The sequence below is a fragment of the Haplochromis burtoni genome, unplaced genomic scaffold (assembly GCF_018398535.1).
Source record: "Haplochromis burtoni strain Fernald_Lab_line unplaced genomic scaffold, NCSU_Asbu1 Contig_404, whole genome shotgun sequence".
Classification (NCBI taxonomy): domain Eukaryota; kingdom Metazoa; phylum Chordata; class Actinopteri; order Cichliformes; family Cichlidae; genus Haplochromis; species Haplochromis burtoni.
Genome location: NW_024582765.1, coordinates 120,322 through 139,277, shown reverse-complemented (window position 1 = coordinate 139,277; position 18,956 = coordinate 120,322). Strand labels below are relative to the sequence as shown.

General features: G+C 45.6%; 1 protein-coding gene across 3 annotated transcripts in view; it reads left to right on the top strand.

Moving 5' to 3' along the window:
* The first annotated feature begins 42 nt into the window (after nt 1-42).
* vars2 (valyl-tRNA synthetase 2, mitochondrial) overlaps nt 43-18,956 on the top strand; it is a 20,937-nt gene continuing 2,023 nt past the window's right edge. Inside the window, exons 1-28 of one of the 3 annotated variants that reach the window (XM_014340939.2) lie at nt 43-430; nt 1,596-1,677; nt 1,759-1,859; nt 2,931-3,052; nt 3,126-3,192; nt 3,338-3,435; nt 3,518-3,599; nt 3,951-4,070; nt 4,517-4,625; nt 4,699-4,787; nt 5,308-5,398; nt 5,498-5,625; nt 5,725-5,828; nt 7,647-7,728; nt 7,834-7,910; nt 8,029-8,116; nt 8,267-8,360; nt 9,911-9,981; nt 10,053-10,178; nt 10,271-10,375; nt 10,749-10,817; nt 10,896-10,974; nt 11,344-11,474; nt 12,810-12,962; nt 13,237-13,488; nt 15,296-15,407; nt 16,544-16,746; nt 17,625-17,774. In XM_014340939.2, coding sequence (XP_014196425.1) covers nt 272-430; nt 1,596-1,677; nt 1,759-1,859; nt 2,931-3,052; nt 3,126-3,192; nt 3,338-3,435; nt 3,518-3,599; nt 3,951-4,070; nt 4,517-4,625; nt 4,699-4,787; nt 5,308-5,398; nt 5,498-5,625; nt 5,725-5,828; nt 7,647-7,728; nt 7,834-7,910; nt 8,029-8,116; nt 8,267-8,360; nt 9,911-9,981; nt 10,053-10,178; nt 10,271-10,375; nt 10,749-10,817; nt 10,896-10,974; nt 11,344-11,474; nt 12,810-12,962; nt 13,237-13,488; nt 15,296-15,407; nt 16,544-16,746; nt 17,625-17,774 — 3,144 coding nt within the window. In that variant the 5' untranslated portion in view covers nt 43-271. Of the gene's footprint in view, nt 431-1,595; nt 1,678-1,758; nt 1,860-2,930; nt 3,053-3,125; nt 3,193-3,337; nt 3,436-3,517; nt 3,600-3,950; nt 4,071-4,516; nt 4,626-4,698; nt 4,788-5,307; nt 5,399-5,497; nt 5,626-5,724; nt 5,829-7,646; nt 7,729-7,833; nt 7,911-8,028; nt 8,117-8,266; nt 8,361-9,910; nt 9,982-10,052; nt 10,179-10,270; nt 10,376-10,748; nt 10,818-10,895; nt 10,975-11,343; nt 11,475-12,809; nt 12,963-13,236; nt 13,776-15,295; nt 15,408-16,543; nt 16,747-17,624; nt 18,950-18,956 lie in introns of those variants that run through there. The other 2 variants (XM_042212987.1, XR_006052815.1) reach the window with 2 other exon arrangements.

Here is an 18,956-nt window from a genome sequence, read left to right as displayed (position 1 = left end):
AAGCATGTTCCGGTTCCTCTTAGCTTTAACTTGAAACGCTGTGGGGAAGATATTTCCAGACGGACCAAGTGCGTTTCCTGTTGTCCGTGAAGATATAATAGCCCGTCAACAAACAGCACCAAACCATACTGGAACATCGTTTTGTCACGGATTTAATCTTGTGTAAAGCTTCCATACAAACGTCTCCCCTCAGGTTGGCAGGGACAAAGTAGTGACGTTACACTGCTGTGGCTGGCATGCGTGGGCATTCTAGCGTGTAAAGTCACCGAGGATGTGGAGGACAGGTCCTGGTCCGAGTCTGAGGAGGGCAGCCAGACTCTGTTCCAGCACCCCACCTAAAGCTTCTCACACAAACAAACTTCGACCCCACGCCGAGAAGCAGAGGCGCAGACGAGTGCGGGAGGAGGGCATCCTATCGAGTCAGCATGGTGTAAGTTAGAGGGAGGCAAAGCACTAAGGCCAAAGCTCTCTGCCAAATCCCCCAAGGAAAGAGTACTAGTGCGTTTGTGTGTATGTTTACAGATATACTGGCATCGTTGTATTGATAATAACAACAATAATGTAATAGTTTAATGCTGCACTCATTAGTTACCTCTGCCTCCCATTCTACTTTTAAATACTCTAGGAACAACAAGTAGGCCTGCAGAGCGAGAGCGAAGTGCTCTAATAGGGTGATATGGTACTACAAGGTCATTAAGATAAGATGGGGCCTGATTATTTAAGACCTTGTATGTGAGGAGCAGGATTTTGAATTCTGGATTTAACAGGAAGCCAAAACAGGAGAAATCTGCTCTCTCTTTCTAGTCCCTGTCAGGACTCTTGCTGCAGCATTTTGGATCAGCTGAAGGCTTTTCAGGGAGTTTTTAGGACTTCCTGATAATAATGAATTACAGTCGTCCAGCCTGGAAGTAATAAATGCATGAACTAGTTTTTCAGCGTCACTCTGAGACAGGATATTTCTAACTTTAGAGATGTTGCACAAATGGAAGAAAGCAGTCTTACATATTTGTTTAATATGTGCGTTGAAGGACATGTCCTGGTTTAAAATGACTCCAAGGTTCCTCACAGTGTTACTGGAGGCCAAGGTAATGCCATCCAGAGTAAGAATCTGGTTAGATACCATATTTCTAAGCTTTTCAGGGCCGAGTACAATAACCTCAGTTTGATCTGAATTAAGAAGCAGAAAGTTAGCGGCCATCCAGGTCTTTATGTCTTTAAATGATGCTTTCATTTATTAAAGTTATTCAAACCTGCACAGCCATGTGTGAAATCAGTGGCTGTTCGTGCTGGAAAATCTGTCCAATGTGTCTGAATGGAAACAATCATGCAAAGCAGAGTGGGCTAAAATTCCTCCACAGTGATGTGAAAGAGTCCTTGGCTGTTAACTCAAACACTCGATTGGACGTCTTGAGGGTAGCACTACCAGTTATTGGGTTTAGGGGACAATTACTTTACACACTGTTGTGTTTCAACCGTGTTGACTTGTGACTTGTTCAGTGCTGTGCTAATGCACTCCATGATGTCATAAATATAGTTATGAGAGATACGATAGCTAAAGCTGCCAGTCAGACACGCTCTGATGTTTCTGTTTGCAGAGTGCTGAAGGTAAAGCAGTAAAGTGGAGTGAGAAGCAGAAGATTGCTTACACTGCTCCTACACCTCCTGGGGCAAAGAAAGGTGACTCTCCTGTAACCTCTGCTGGGTCGGCTGTCTCTTCTCCTCACAGGCTCTGAAAGTCCTTCTTCTTTTTCCCTGCAGACACTAGCTTACCGTTCCCATCGTGTTACAGTCCGGAGTATGTGGAGTCCAGCTGGTATCAGTGGTGGGAGAAAGAGGGATTCTTCAGTCCTGAGCAACATGTAAACATGTGAACTTGTTAAATCATTACTGTTGCAGTTAAAATGAATTCACTTTAATGCAGTTTCTATGAAACAAACTGAGTAAGTGGTTAATCAGCTAAGCTTTAATGCTAATGCTAATAATAGCAAATAAATACTTTTTATTTAGTGATGCAGAAAATGGATGAACTGTTTGAGAGCACTGATCAGAAAACATACATTTGTATTTGTCACAGTTACTTCTACTTTGGTCATATTTTCAGGCATCCAAAGTGACCTTTATGTCCTTTCTGACCTTGTCCTGCCAGCAGTGCGCTCTTTATTTGCTGTAAAGCAGTTTGTTTTTTCTACAATAATTATTTTTATTGTAGAAAAAATATTGCTTTGCTTCTTCTGTCCCTTTGACAGGAGAAGGCAGGTTGCTGTGATGTCCTCCTGTGTTGTTTTTGTTTTTCTCTCAGCAGGTGATGAAGCAGATTTTCAGTGGGTTTTTCCCCTCCCTCTTCATCTCGAGTTTTTCCTCCTCTTCTCCCCAACTTCTCTGTCCCTCATCTTTCCCGTCCCTCAGTCCTGCCCGTTCTAATTGCAATAACTTAAAATAAATAAATAAATAATAATAAAGGTAGAATAAAATATGACAATCATGTGGACCGGTATGGTAAAAGCCATAACGATCTATTTGGGAAAATAAATCTGTTGTGCATTTTTCTGGGCCTTCAGAGGATCACTGTGATTGTAAAAACAGAAAAGTGCGTCTTCCTGAGATGTGATCACACTGCAAGCCTGACCACCTCAGATTTGGTCAGAGTGATCTGATTGTATTCAAGTTATCCAGGTAAAGGTGGCACGACGAGGAGCAAAAGAGACATCAGTCTCAAAGGTCCACCTTAATGTTCAGTTTCATTTGAATCTGAACATGTTTTTTTAATCCTTAGAAGTCAAGTCAATATTTTCAATAATTAGAAAGTATACGTTACTAAAGCACGAGCAACAGCACTGCGAGATATTTGATTACAGCGAAGGAAAACGTTGTTCTGTAGAGTGAGTGTGCACACATGCACGCCAGTAACGTGTTTCCCTTCCTGCTCTCAGGAACGGCTGCCCCACGCTGTGGATCAGACCTTCTCTCTGTGTATTCCTCCACCAAACGTGACTGGTACTCTGCACCTGGGCCACGCTCTGACAGTAGCTGTAGAGGATGCGCTGGTTCGATGGTAACTATCAGCAGCAGAGCAGCATGTTGTCTTTGTTCTCTGAGCTCACGTGTTGATGGTTTGTATCCATCAGGAGACGGATGCAGGGCTGCAGAGTGCTGTGGGTGCCTGGATGTGACCATGCAGGTATCGCAACGCAGGTACGCGTGATGACGGTTTGGCTCACATGTTCTCAGGTGTCCCTCAGAGTAACATCAAAATATGGAAACTGCTAAAAATCACACATTTATATCGTGATAGTGGCACATGCTCAGTGCTGAGAGTGTCGATGTGCTCGTGGTTTAGACGGTGGTGGAGAGGAGACTGCTGAGGCAAACAGGGAAGCACAGACGAGACTTTACGAGGGACGAGTTTCTGGAGGAGGTGTGGAAGTGGAAGAATGAGTGAGTCTTCACATCTGGACTTCTGAGCACATCTGCTGTGTGGCCTGCACGGTGTTTGCTGAGTTTTGAGCCTCTGTTGCAGGAAAGGAGACGAGATCTACCACCAGCTGAGGAAGCTTGGAGCTTCTCTGGACTGGAGCAGAGCCTGTTTCACCATGGACCCAGTAAGAAACTGTACAAATAACTGCAGCAGCGGTACAAAGAGAGACGAATATGAAACTGTGGTGTGATGTAAGCACATACACCACATACACACGATGGGTAGAGATGAGTCATTCCCAGCGTCCCTGTTTCCAGTAAGGCAGATTTATTTATTTGTAGCCATCTCTGCCTCCTCACCACGGCACACGCAGGCTCGTCTAAACGAGAAATCGCACCATCCTGTGGCCTCTCCAGGAAAATGAAAGTGCCGTAAGAATTGCAGAGTGAAACACTGAAGCTGAGCTGTAAAGCTGCAGTGGTGAATGGGGGAAAGTCCTTCAACTGTTTATCCTGCTTTTGTGATTTGATTTCAGGGTTTTAGCAGAGCTGTAACTGCAGCGTTTGTCCGACTGTGTGACTCTGGTCTAATTTATCGCTCAGAGGGTTTGGTCAGCTGGAGCTGTGCCCTGGAATCTGCCATCTCTGACATAGAGGTGAGACAGCTTTACATAAATGGATAGCAAATACAGCAAGTGGACAGAATAATAGAGACGGTAATGTGTCTTCTCCCCAACCTAAAGTTACTCGTATCCAGGGGTCCAGACAGCTTTCAGATTGATTAACAACTTGTATATAAGTGGCTTTTTTATATAAGAACGTGTACAAGGTTTGATTTTGCTTGTTCCTTAGCACATGGACGTTAATGTCATATCTAAAACTAAAGGTTATGGGAAGAACTCAGAGACCATGTGTGTGCTGAAAACAGTACCAAACCTGCTCTTTGCCTCCACGTGAACAATAAAACCTTCAGCATGTGTTTGCATGTCTAATGCTACAGTCTGATAATGTGGAGCTCACATGAGCACTCGCTGTACGCTTTTTAGATGAGCTACAGAGCAGAGTGTGCCTCTGATATAATATCACTTGAACTCATCATCAGGTGGACTCGAAGGAGCTCTCCGGCCGGACCATGTTGTCTGTTCCTGGCTATGAACACAAGGTGGAGTTTGGATCGATGCTGAGCTTTGCGTACCCCGTAGAAGGCCACGGTGCGTGTCGGGACCGTCCTGGGACATGGTGTGTCCTGTATTTTGTACATTGATCCTCTTCTCTGTATTTTAGACACGGAGGTGGTGGTGTCCACCACCCGTCCAGAGACTATGCTGGGAGACGTGGCCATAGCTGTTCACCCTGATGATCCTCGATACCAGGCCAGTTGTTTATGTTAGATACTCTGGGAGTGTCTCAGTGGGAGTGTTTGACAATATTTCAGGACAAGCGACAATAAACAGTACAGATCTCCTACACCGCTCAGTGTGTTGTAACATCAGAGAGCTGAAAACACGACGACTGTTCACAGAGAAAACTTTAAAAGCGCCGTTAGCAAGCGCCGTAACACAACGGTGAGACACTACATCAGGGGGGGGGATGTCCAGGCCTCGAGGGCCGGTGTCCTGCAGGAGCCAACACAGCTGATTTAAATGACCTCCTCAACATGTCCTGAAGGTCTCCAGAGGCCTGCTAAGGAACTAATCGTGTGATTCAGGTGTGTTGACCCAGGGTGAGATCTAAACCTGCAGGACGCCAGCCCTCGAGGCCTGGGGTTGGACACCCCTGCACTGCAGCATCAGGAAGCCTGGAGGCCAAATGGATGAACTGCAGGCTGGAAGAGTGGAAACCACGCGAGCAGCGTGACGCTTGTTTAACGGAGCGTGTCTTTGCTTCTTCCAGATGGTTCATGGGAAGCACTGCAGGCATCCTTTCACCGACAGACTGTTACCCATCATCACTGATTCTATGGTGGACGTGGAGCTTGGAACTGGTGACGACCACACCTGACACCTGGCGTGACACTGTTCCTGTGGATGTGTTCAGCCCTCTGACCCATGGTATCCGCCCACTTCCTGTTTGTCTTTTGCAGGTGCAGTGAAGGTGACTCCTGCTCATGACCACACAGACTTCGTCCTCTCACAGAGACACTCACTTCCACGCCTGACTGTGATTGCTGGCGATGGGACGATGACAGAGTCCTGTGGACAGTGGCTGGAGGTGCTGTGTTACCTGTTTGTGTACGTGTGTGAGTTTGTTGTGTGTTGTTGGTGCGGTTTGGTGTGTCTTTGGGTTTCACTGTTCTTTTTCTTTGTGAAGGGAGTGAAGCGTTTTGATGCCAGACAGCTGGTTGTGGATGCTCTGGTTGAGAAAAGACTGTTCAGAGGAAGAAAAGCTCATGCCATGAGTTTACCCGTCTGCAGGTACAGCAGCGCATGCACGCTCAACGTCTGAGTGTTTGCTCTAAAGGAACTGGATGGACCGTGTTGTGTGCAGAGTCTTTTCATTAGAGCGTTTTGTGCCAGCTGACACCACAGTACAGAGTTTGAACTGGTTTTTGTGTCGGTGCATCGATTAAAGGGAAAGCCTGAATGCTTGATCCCTCGCAGTGACCAGCTCAGAGGGCTCGGTTTTGCTTTTGGGGAATTTTGCCGTCGTGGGTTAGCTCCGCTTGTCCCCTCGGAGCAGAGGTCAGTAATTAATTTCCCACAAAGCCACAGACTGCTGTGAGGGGCGCACGAATATATCCTGATCTCTTTATATGAAGCTTATTAGCCCTCAGTCTCTCACGTGGTCCCGGACCCCAAATCAGTACAAAGCTGTCTATATGAGAACCTTATGATCACAGTTAATTCATCCATAGGACAGCAGGGGGCACTGCAGGACTTGATGCAGAGGAAACAGTGGAAATTGTAATGGTCTACATCAGGGGTGTCCAACTCCAGACCTCGTGTCCTGCAGGTTGAGATGTGTCCTTGATCCAACTCAGCTGATTTAAATGACCTCCTCAACATGTCCTGCAGTTCTCCAGAGGCCTGCTAATGAACTAATCGTGTGATTCAGGTGTGTTGACCCAGGGTGAGATCTAAAACCTGCAGGACACCGGCCCTCCAGGCCTGAAGGTCCCACCTCTTGTCAATATAGTCTCCAGATCTCGCCAGGGATTTTGGACCAGTATAATAGCCACTACTCTTCATCACCATCATCAAAACACCAAATCAGAGAATTTGTTTAATTTTTTTAAAGGAGCGCTTCCACAGCTTTCCCATGACTTGAAATAATGCCAGTGCGCACTGAAGTAGTTCTTTTTATGCCTTTCTTTCCTTTAATTTGTCACCTGTCTATAGCTTTGCTCGATCAGCCAAGAAAAACATTCAGTCCTCTTCAGAATAAATTGTTTAAACGAGTGAAGAGCGCAGCTGTCTGCCTCTTTACTTTATATCCATCACCAGATTTTTGAATGCTTCGCTTGTTTCCATGTACAAAGTCTTCAGTTTTATTTATACAGTCACCTCAAGGCGCTTTATATGGTAAGGTCGACCCTACAATACTACATGCAGAGAAAAGCCCAACAATCATATGAGCCCCTGTGAGCACTTTGGCGACAGTGGGAAGAGAAAAACTCCCTTTTAACAGGAAGAAACCTCCAGCAGAACCAGGCTCAGGGAGGGGCGGGGCCATCTGCTGTGATTGGTTGGGGTGAGAGAAGGAAGACAGGATAAAGACATGCTGTGGAAGAGAGACAGAGGTTAATAACAGATATGATTCAATGCAGAGAGGTCTGTTAATACATAGTGAGCGAGAAAGGTGACTGGAAAGGAAAAACTCAATGCATCATGGGAATCCCCGGCAGCCTACGTCTATTGCAGCATAACTAAGGGAGGATTCAGGGTCACCTGGTCCAGCCCTAACTATATGCTTTAGCAAAAAGGAAAGTTTGAAGCCTGATCTCGAAAGTAGAGATAGTGTCTCTCTCCTGAATCCAAACTGGAAGCTGGTTCCACAGAAGAGGGGCCTGAAAATTGAAGGCTCTGCCTCCCATTCTACTTTTAAATACTCTAGGAACAACAAGTAGGCCTGCAGAGCGAGAGCGAAGTGCTCTAATAGGGTGATATGGTACTACAAGGTCATTGAGATAAGATGGGGCCTGATTATTATTTATTTTTCCTGCTCATTTGCAGATGTTCTTCTTTGTGGTTTCTCTTTCCTGATTCTTTTTCCCACTCTCCTCTCTGTTTTAGCCGCTCAGGAGACATCATTGAACCTCTTCTAAGAAACCAATGGTTTGTCCGGTGTGATGTAATGGCAAAAAAAGCTGTGCAGGTCAGTTTACAGCTGTATCGATTCCATGACTTGCTTTCAAAAGTAAAATTTGTGTGAAAGTTCCCGGGTCACTATCGTCACGGAGGTGTGGTCTTTCCCGGTCAGGCTGTCGAGGAAAGACAGCTGGAAATCATTCCTGAGTACTACACAAAGACGTGGAAGAACTGGCTGTCCAACATCAGGTTGTGTGGCAGCGTGTGTCGTCAGTGACACGTGTGAAATGACACCACTCTCACAATAATGCAGCTCTTGTCACAGAACATGTGGGTTGTGAACAATGTGCCTCTGTTTGCTGTGCAGTGACTGGTGCATATCCAGGCAGCTCTGGTGGGGTCATCAGATCCCTGCCTACAAAGTGATGCTTCCGAGTTCTGAGGGACAACAAGAGGTTAGTGTGTGGGAAAACTTCCAAAAACAGCACGCTTGTGTCGCCTGAGATTGACAGTTTCATGCAGAGGAACCAAAAGGACTGCACAGAGTTTGTAGATTATTTTGTGAATTATCTGATAATCCCTACATTGTGTGTGCGTGTGTGCAGGAGCAGTGGGTTTGGGGACGCAGCGAGGACGAGGCCCGTCAGAGAGCTGCTGTCAAATATGGATTGAAGCCAGATGCCGTCACATTGACTCGGGGTGACTCGCCTCCCTCCTGACCTTTAACCTGCTGCTGTATCTACACATTGTTTCCTTATTGTGTGAATGCCGTGAGACGTTCACACTATTGTGTTCCTGTTTCTCTTTAAACTTTATTATTATTCTAAAATTTATCAATTTTTTGCCGCTTAACTAGTCCCTCAGTTTTCAGCCGATTTTCACCATTCAAACTTTAAATTGTTCTGCTCTTTCTGCTGAAGCGTGATATATCTTTTGGTGCTCATAGCTTTTATACATTTTTTTAGATATTAAGCTTTTTGTACCCTTTTTTTGGCCCATTTTGCTGGATGGGACCACATTATCAGTGTGATCACCAGTTTGGTTTGCCGGGCTGAGCCGTGTTTTAGCTCAGTGAGATGAGCAGCCGTTCTCAGAGCGGGAGGCCCGGGTTCGAATCCCGCTTATGACATAAGAAGCTTCAGTTAACACTTCAACTTTAACTCTTTTCAACACAAATTTCAGCTTCTTCTTCTTTTCAGCAGACAGTTCTCCTTCTGCTGTTTTCAGATTCCACTACATGCCATTTACGCTGCATTTTTGCAGGAAATGCAACTTTTTCTAGTTATTTGTTGCTGTTGTTTTTTCTGTAAACCACTAATATGACTGCGCTACAGCCGGCTAAATGACGAGGACAAGGATTCGCTGATCTAATGAGACGGGTCTGAACATGTTCATGATTATTACACACTGCTGTGTAAAAGTATTAGTTGCCTACTTGATTGTTTGGTAGTTTTGTAGGTTTTTTGGTGCATGTCTGTCACACGTTTCAGGTTGTGAAACAGGTTTTATGTCAGGCTAAGATAACCAGCAGGCTTCAGACTCCAAACGCCTGCTGCCACCCTCGCTGTAGGAACTTGAGTGTTGTGTTGCTAATGAGTCGTTCACACTGAGCCAACCTTCTTTGTAGAATTCTTTCAAGTCGGCTACATTGAGGGTGTTTTTGTGAGGCGACCCTTCCTGTTCTTGTCAGCAGTGGTTTCCTCCTCGAACTCTCCCATGGAGGCCATGTTTGCCTGCTCTCATTCAGGTTGTTGAATCGCGAGCTCTGACCTTAACTGAGACGACCGAGGTCTTCTTTTGATGTTCTAGCTTCTTCTGTGACCTCCCGGATGAGTCGTCGGTGCACTCTGAGTAATTTTGTCAGACTGGTCGCTCCTGTGAAGGTTCGCACTGCTTTCTCCATGTGTGGATGACTGATGGTAAATCCTCTGTACTTGTGTCGGAGTCACAGATGTCAGTGATTGGATCCCAGTGTGCTGGTTTTTGACATCTTCTGGCTTACTTCACTTTGTCTGCATTTCTTAGTTGAACAGCTGGGTTTGGATAGCTTTTTCTCATGTAATAAATTTAAAAACAGTCTTTTAAGTTTACTTATTTTTGTCTAATATAAAACTGTTTGATGATCTGAAACGTGTGACAAAAATGGTAATGGGTCCAGTTAGTGGTTTACTGAGCTGGACTGTTGATGTTGAGATAAAATAAAGGATGTGAGGTGTGTCAGAATTCAGCTGCATTGTTCCCTGTTTCAGACCCAGATGTCTTGGATACATGGTTTTCCTCTGCGCTCTTTCCCTTTGCCATGCTTGGCTGGCCAGATCAGGTACTGGACTTCCTCTGACTGAATGTAAAAAGAAGCAACCCTCATCCCTAACCCACCCACTCTTTCCACAGACCGCTGACCTGCAGCAGTTTTACCCTAACTCTGTCCTGGAGACCGGCAGTGACCTCATCTTTTTCTGGGTTGCCAGGATGGTGATGCTTGGAACAGAGCTGACCGGGCAGCTACCCTTTAAACAGGTTACTTATAATAATGAGAAAATGGACTACGGCCTCAGCATATCCTGTTATTTTATTTTTGTCTCTCATCCCATTTCCTTCCTGCCTCTTAGGTCCTGTTTCATTCACTAGTGAGAGATAAATATGGCAGAAAAATGAGTAAATCTCTGGGAAATGTCATCGACCCCTTAGACGTTATACACGGAGTCTCTTTGGAGGTAATAAGGCCGTAATGACTGTCTGACATCCGTCCCACTCAGTGAAGAGCCCCGGCATCTTTAAACTAGTGTCAGAAACATCATGTTAGCGTCTGTTTTGTTGTTACGCTCTATTTTAAGGAAATGGTTACATTTATTCACTTTTTTGCTCTTTCTAGACGTCTTAAAGAAAAGCAGTTATTGATTTGTCTTTACTGCTACAGCGCGGTGTAGAGAGCTAACAACAGCTGGCGAAAGATTGCATTTTTATTTTGTCTCACAACCTCTGAGTTGCTGAGAAGATGCATAGCAGAGTTGTAAGCAGTACAGCCGTCACCGCGGCACAGCCGTCTGCTCTTCACCTTAGACGATGTGGTTTCCTCCGTCCTCTTAGAGACTTCAAGGAAAAGTGAAGGAGGGGAACCTGGATCCGAGGGAGCAGCTGGTTGCCATGGAAGCACAGGTCAGCTCCCCTCCCTCCCGACTCGTTCTTTCTCTTTATTCCCACTCTTATCTGTCTGCTACATCTGCTTCCCCACAGAGGAAGGACTTCCCCGCGGGGATCCCAGAGTGTGGGACTGATGCTCTGCGCTTTGCCCTTTGCTCTCACAAAATGCAGGGTGAGTGAGTCCCTCCTCTGACAGGAAGCAATTTGTCAGAGCGAATGAATGTGGAAGACAGCGTCATGGGAAAGAAGATGTGATGCATATGTTTACTAGAGTTAAAAGTGACTGCATAACATATTATTGATCCCTGTTTCACATAAAAGCCAGCCGTCATTACAACACAGAAGGTTAAAACCATCTCGGGTATGGTTACGAGATGTTATCAGGGTGATAACATCTCATCTTTCATCACAGTCAGAGGTTCCTAACTCGTAACTAACTGCTGGGGAGCAGAACAATCAAACGAGTGATCCATGTTAGACCGGTGGGCTGCTGCTTTGTCTTTTTACTGTGTGTAACGTTTTCACTTTTGCCTGTTGTCAGGAGAAGACCTCAGTCTGTCTGTCGCTCAGGTTCTGAGCTGCAGACACTTCTGTAATAAGATGTGGCAGACCTTAAGGTTCACATTGGGAGTGCTGAGTGAGAACGGAGCAACACTGGAAACTATAGCAAAGGTACAGCAAGAACGATGTCAGACGATTTGGAGCGCTTCTTCTTACCTTATAGACTTGTTGTTGTTTGAAAAAGGCTAAGCTTATCTGACAGGCTGTGTGTGTGGTGTTTGTTTTTTGAAGGACTGAGCCTACATATCAAAGAGTATGAGCACTGAGCTGTGTTGAATGTAACACAAGTGTAAAAAGAGAGGAAAGTGTTTTTGTACAAAGGCTGTCAGAGGTTCTCTATAGCAAGGGAAAGAGGTTTGTCCCTTATAAACACGGCATTTTCTTTCTGAGAGCGACAGGAATATTTAAAGTTTACACGCTGTCCACCTCTGCACTCAGGGAAAAGAACAGTTTGTGTCACTGAGCAGGAGCCTGATATGTCCAAGAACAACTGCAGAGGCCCGGGCTGGAGTCCCGGGCGTCTCCACGGTCCTGTCAAAACATAGAAGCAGACTAATACAACAACACTGGCTGCCTCGCACAGAGTGATCAGGTCAGCTGACCAGTTACCATGGAGCTCTCTGACTCCATTATCTATCTGCTGATCCTAAAAGATCTTTTTTTTCGTTGAGTCGGATCCAAAGCTGGAGGAAACTCGTTGTTGTTCTTCACAACACAGGGACCAAACATGCACACCAAGAGAAATGCACCAGGTTAAAATGAACTACAGTTCTTCTCAAATACCAGAATGCATCATGACAGCTTTGTTTTAACGGCGTGGACACTGAGGCTACGTCCACACTGATGCGTTTGAAAACTCAGTTTTCTCTACGGTTTGGCCTCCCGTCCACACGGAGACGCGGCGCAGTGTGGACACTCGAAAACGATGTTGGTCATGTGATGCAGTCATGTGACCAATTCAACAAAGATAGCGAAGGGCATTATACAGCAGTTGTTTTGATTGCTCTCAATTTTGACAGCCCTAAAAAAAAAAAAGATGAATATCAGATAGCTTTTCTTCTAATTCTTTAGTTCTCACTCGTTTTTGCGCAGGACTGCACGTAAGCGTTTTGGGCCGTTTCAATGTGGACGCACAACTGTGAAAACGCTAGTTGGACGCAGAGTGTTTTCAGACGAAAACGCTGTTTTCAAATCTACCCGGGCCAGTGTGGACGTAGTCTGAGCATGACACGCTGACTCCCCACTCCCACTTTACAAACAGCTGTGCCGTCTCTCAGAGGTTTGAGGTGTGGGAAATCTTGTCTGTGCCTGTTTCACATACTGTTTGACAGCGTGGAGGAAAAGACATCTGAAAAATGTTTATTTTTATCATCTTCTTCTAATCTGGCATCATAACCTTGACTGTGTACACTGGAAGCGCCTCGTTCACAGTGTTTGCCTCTGCAGACAGCTCCTCTGAGCAGCATGGACCGCTGGATCTGCTCCAGACTACACAGCACGGTTGGGCAGTGTGAGCAGGCCTTTGAAGCTTATGAGCTCCACAGCGTCACGTCTGCCCTGTACTCCTTCTGGGTCCACAGCCTGTGTGATATTTACATGGTGAGGAGCACAACTGTCCCAGGACATGCGTAGACTTTGATCATCCCAACAGACCAGATAAGAGGGTTTCCTTTGTATCTCCACTGATCTTCTTACTGCTCTGTCTAAAAAAAAGAGAAGGTGATATATTTATCTGGTTTCTCCATGGAAACGTGGAGGCTCAAAGCTTAATGCAAAGAGATTAACTTAATTAAGACTAAAGTGTTAGCGCTAAGCCAGCAGTTAGCCCAGCACTGAATGAGCTGCTGTCACTTTGCTCTGTGTGTATTTGCAGGAGTATATAAAGCCTCTGCTGACCCAGCAGGACCAGGAAGTCGTCCTCACAACCGACACAGAGCACAGTGGTGACGCGAAGCAGGCGGCCATCGCTGTTCTCTATCACTGTGTGTCTGTGTCCTTGGCCCTGCTCTCCCCCTTCATGCCGTTCATCACTGAGGAGCTGTGGCAGAGACTTCAGCCGTTTGCACCCGAAGCTGCTGCACAAACCAGCCTGTGTTTACAGCCGTACCCCCGCTCCGCTCAGTTGGTAGGGCTTTCTGAGGTTTTCAAGTGTTTGTAGCCCCCCAGGAAAGCACCTTCTTGTCTTAAATAACGCTAAAAAAAACCTGCTAATGTGCATTGATATCTGGATTTGGGAAAATTCCAAATTTCTACCAATCTCAAGTTATTCCAGTCAGAGTAAACCAAGTACAAGCTTGGCAGAAACCTCTCCTGTCAGAGATGACGAGCAGAGACGGATCCAAACATGTTCAGGCAAACTTGAAACTCACTGCAAGCAGAAGGAAACACAACGCGACTGTTGTTGCTTATTAGGTGAGCTTCACCCAGAGACATTTACTGTAATTATACTGTAATTCAAGAGTTTAATAATATTTCAGTGACAGATATCACTGGAGAAGCAGATAATATTGATCACACTGCCCAGTTTGTACGCCCACAGACTGAGGGACAGTAAATAAGGTCCAGCTGACAACAGCCACAATCTTAAGGCTGTAAGATCAACTCCCCACAATAACATAGATTAGATGATCTTATATTGATAGCAGGAAATAAACTCTCTGAACGTTTGGGAAAGAGAGAGTTCACCAGTAATTACTCCTGAAGGTTTAAATGTCTGTCCATCCCTCTACTGGCACTAATCTAATCAGCTACTGAGCCTCCTCCCAGAACACCCAAGCCTGGTGTGGCCAAATACTTCATCTGGCTCTTTTGGATTTGGAAGAGGAGCAGCTCGACTCTGAGCGCCTCACCAAGATCCTCACCCTCTCCTTAAGGCTGAACCCAGGATTGCCCTCATCTCATTATTTTGGTCATTACCCTCATAGGTGAGGGTATGAATGTAGATGGACCAGCAACACCTTTGCTTTCACATTTGGCTCTTTCTGAATGTGAGTGTGTCACCACAATACAACAGACCAGTTCAGAGTGCACTGTCACTCCTGCTCTCCTTACTTAAATCGTTGAGCACTCTGCCCTTCTCTAAGGACCGTGGTCTTGCACTTGTAGCTAATTTTCAGCCAAGCTGCTTCGATTTCAGCTGCAAACTCTGAGAAGAAAAATTCAGCAAATAAAAATGATGAACAGAAAGAATAAATCTGATTTATTACCAACAATGTGGACCAAGCTCTAGCAACACTTGTACAGAGCCTGGATAAGCCCAATACAACGTATTCCCCTGCAATTCCCCACAGGATACCCAGAGGGATGCGGTTGAATGCCTTCTCCAAACCCACAAAGCACATGTAAACTAGTTTGGCAAACTCCCATGAAACCTCGAATATCCATGCGAGGAGGAAGAGTTGGTCCAGCATTCCACAACCACAATGAAAAGACAGACTCACACCTCCAGTACCCTGGCACAGGCCTTCCCAAAGCCTGAGGAGAGTGAATGTTGCAGAGGCGTGTCAACCAAGACAGTCCTACAACATGACCTGAAAAAGAAAAGATTTAAAAAGCTATTTGTGGGACGAGCAAACGCAAATCAGTGGAGTCAGACATGCCTGCAGAGAGAAAGAGGAGGAAGCACAAACCGGGGAAAGAGAAGGTGCAAACTTAGTAACATCCAGCAGCTGCAAGTGAATGCGTGGTGATAAAAGAGAGAAAATGCTCTACTGTGGCATAACGAAGGTCACATGATCCAGCCAGAATAACAAGCTTCTAAACTTTTACTTTTTACCGAGGGTTTTCTCCACACTAACCTGGACACTGACATGCTTTCTTAGTCCAGGACTGAAAACTGGCCCAGAGTTATTAAAAGACTCTTTACAACACTGTCCGTGGACTTCAGCTGATGTGTTCGTTTTCTAACCTCCCGGTCCTTTCCATTCTCACAGGCACACTGGCATTTTGCCGAAGAGGAAAGAGATTTCCTGCTGGTACAGGAAGTGATCCGAGTGGCCCGTTCTTTACGAGCACAGTGCGGCATAACCAAAGCAAAACCTAACAGTAAGTCAGCACAAGAAGGCATAACCATTATCACACCGACTCTTCCACTGGCAAATGCTTGAAAGCAAATATAGCAACAAAGTTACGTTTTATTACTATGCAAAAGTCTTGTGTCACCTGTGATTTCTTCACTTTTTGCCAGGAAAATGGGTGCAGCGTTTTTTTTTCTTTTTAATATTGCACAAACTCTGACTTTATGGAGATACAGCACAGAAGTTAAAGGTTTGCAGATATTTAAAAAAAAATCGCTGCACCCATTTCCCGTTTTCCCATAGGACCAGCTTTATTCTTCACAGCCTGAGCTCTCTGAGACAGCTCTCCTTAAAAGTATCTTCAGGAATAGTTCTCCAGGCTTCTTGGAGGACATTCAGAATTTTTCCTTGGATATTTCTGCCTCTTGTTCTGTTATCTGTCAGGATGATCCCACACTGCTTTGGGATCTGAGGAGGCTAGACACGCACCTCTACCTGATGTGCTCTGAACAATTCAATGATTTGAACCAAAAGTTTCAGATTTGGATTTCTCTCCATCACACACGTTTTGATCATCAGTGCACGTCTTGCATAATTTTCATGCCTCGGTTTGTTTTTTCTCGGCTTCATTAAGAACGGCTTCTTGACAGCTGCACTTCCACTGGGACCATTTCTGACAGTAGATGAACCAGTAAATAGCTGATTGTTCAGGTTTTGTTTCAGCTCTTTGCTAGTGCAGTATGTTTTGCATACTAATATATGCCAAATTTTTAACTTGCAGCTTTTTTGGAATCGTCTTGTTTGTGTAAAAATAGCATTTAATGCTTGTCGAACTGGTATCTTTGGTATTTTTCTTGGTATTCAAAAATGGGAACAAACTGTGTTTTTAACAAAGTGCCAAAGGCTTCACTTAAAATTGGTTCTTTGCTAAGTTGCCTGTTGTGTAGACACAACACTGGTCAGGTCAGAGGTTCAACAAACCAACATAAAACATTCCTTTGAAAACGGTCAGGTATGAGCACTGGCCTGAATATGTGTAACAAAGTAGCCAAAACTCTGAAAGCTCCTTGAGAGCCACACTCAGCTGTGGCAGGACCTTTATTCTTTAAGAAAAGAACAAAAATGATTTCGTGCTTTAATTTCTTTAAATCTCGATGGTTTCAGTGTGGGCAGTGTGTTCGCCCAGCCAGGCCGAGGTCCTCCTTCGCTTCGGGTCAGCGATTAGGACTTTAAGCCGAATCTCCGACCTTCACATCTGCTGTTCTGACAGAGGCAGTATCCCCCCGTCTGTACACTCCACTTCTCCACCCAAAACAAGCCTCGCTGGTGTGGTGGACCACACATGTCAGCTACATCTTCACGTTCAAGTACGTATCGGGCTTCTTCTGCATGAAGCAATGAACTTCATTGTTAATGAATTAACTTTGTGTGTTGGACTGACTGACAGTTTAGTCTTTCAGCATTGGGATTATCATCTGACATACTGCAAATGAAATTATTTACTCTAGGATATGAACCCAATCTGTAATGCGCAGGGTTTAATAAGTAAGGAGCAGTCAGGTTGCGCTAATAACTTGATTGGTTGATCATCGCCAAGTGTGCAGTTTTGGCAGTTTGCTGGCACGAACACCATGAGCCAAGGAGATAAACATCTTGTGTGAATAGGCACATGATCAGTAGTGGCTCAACTACCCTCTTGCACAGTACAGATTATATTATTAATAACTGGGAGCCACCACCTTTGGCCTTAGAGCTGAAGAAGCTTCTCAGACGACAGGTGAAACGTCTTCAAGAAACTTAGAGAAGTCCAGTCGTTTTTCTCTCCAAGCTTCTTAGATCATCAGCAGCGCTTTCAGGTGAAGCCACTGAAGACCACGAGCTCCTCTGTACACCGACGAGTCAGAGCTGAGGGCATCTGTCCCACAGCCAAAACTGGAGTCGTGCATCGGGACAATGTACCCAAACACAGTCAAGGTGCTGCAATATCCCAGTCACGGTGTGGACCTGAACTCCATTGACATGCTGTGGCCTTATGAGAGTTGTGTATAAATAAATGCACATAATCAACGAATATTAAATGTCATGTGACCTTTGCTTAAGCAAATCTAATAACTCTTCAGAGAAGCACACATTGTTCACGTCATGGTTGCATTGTGATGAGAATCCCATCCTGTTCCTGTTGGACGTTTTTGCAGTGGTGATGAGGATGCTGGTCATGTCTAACGTACTGTGTTGTGTCTCTCAGAGTGGAATGAACATTGAGAAACAGATCGTGCAGCTCTCTCAGCGCAGAGACAGGCTCGTCCCAAAGCTGGATCAAATCCTTGCCAGAGTCCAGTCTCCAAGCTACCTCACCAAGGTTCCTTCTCATGTCCGGGAGCAGATGGACAGTAAGGTGAAGGAGACCTGCAGCAGCTTTGTTTGTAACTGCTTCACTGTATCTGAGTCAGCTTCATGTTTTGGAGAGACAGAATCAAAGATCAGGGAATGGCACTGCTGTTATCGCTCTCTAACCAACAGATGGTTGTAGAGTGGTGCACTGAACATTTCAAAGACTGATGCTGAGATTTTGCTGATAAATAAAAATTACAATTTAAAATAGGAGATTATGTGAAACCTCGTACATATACGTACATTCTTCCACTCAAAAACCTCGAATCCTGCTGTGGCAGAATGAGGAACCACACACCAGCTTTGCACATTCTGGTGCTTTTTATTTGTTGCTGTTCAGCTGCCCTGCATACACCTCCACCCTCCTGTCCCAGCACCGTCCTTAAAGGGGAGGCGTGGTTTGGTGTTGGAGATCAGGTGCGTATGACACCACACTATGAACCCACTGCTCCACCTGCCCCCTGCAGCTGAGCCCCCCCTTTACCTGCTAGGACAAAAGAGCCCCCAAGCCCCTTTTTGAGCCATCAGTCTGCAGAACAGAAGGTAGAAAAAGTTTAGGCGTGTAGAGCAGGGGTTTCCCACAGAGACCCTTCTTTACCTGCAATAAACACCGCCTGGCACTGCCCCGTCCATTAGACCAACCAGGGGTACTCTTTCGGATGAGGTCAGTCAGTCTGGCGGTTGTACCCAGCCAGCCCCAAGAACCGCCTCAGCTCTGTTTCGGTCTTAGGCCTTGGGCAGGATGCAATGGCTGCCGTTTTATCCACCTGTGCCCGCCCCCTAAGTGGTTCCTCAGATACTGTACCTCCCTCCGTCCAACTTCACACACATCTAAATTTTTGTGTGGGCTTAGACCAGTTTTCTTGAATCCTGTCCACAGCTTTCTCCCAAACAGTAAATCAAAGGGAGAAAGTGGAAGAAGTTGTTCACGGCCAAACCAACAGTCGCATCCAGACTGGTTGGGTGGTGCACACCGACATACACACCTCTCCCCTCCGGTTCAGGCACCATCCTTACAGGGGAGGCTGGTTCACTGATGGAGATCAGGTGCACGTCAACCTCCTCTGACACCACTCCTCCACCCCTCCCCTGCAACTGAGCCACACCCCGCCACACGTACACTGTGGATCTCCTCCTAAGCCTAGGCCACACTCAATTTTAAAATGCACAGTCATCTTAAGCTAAT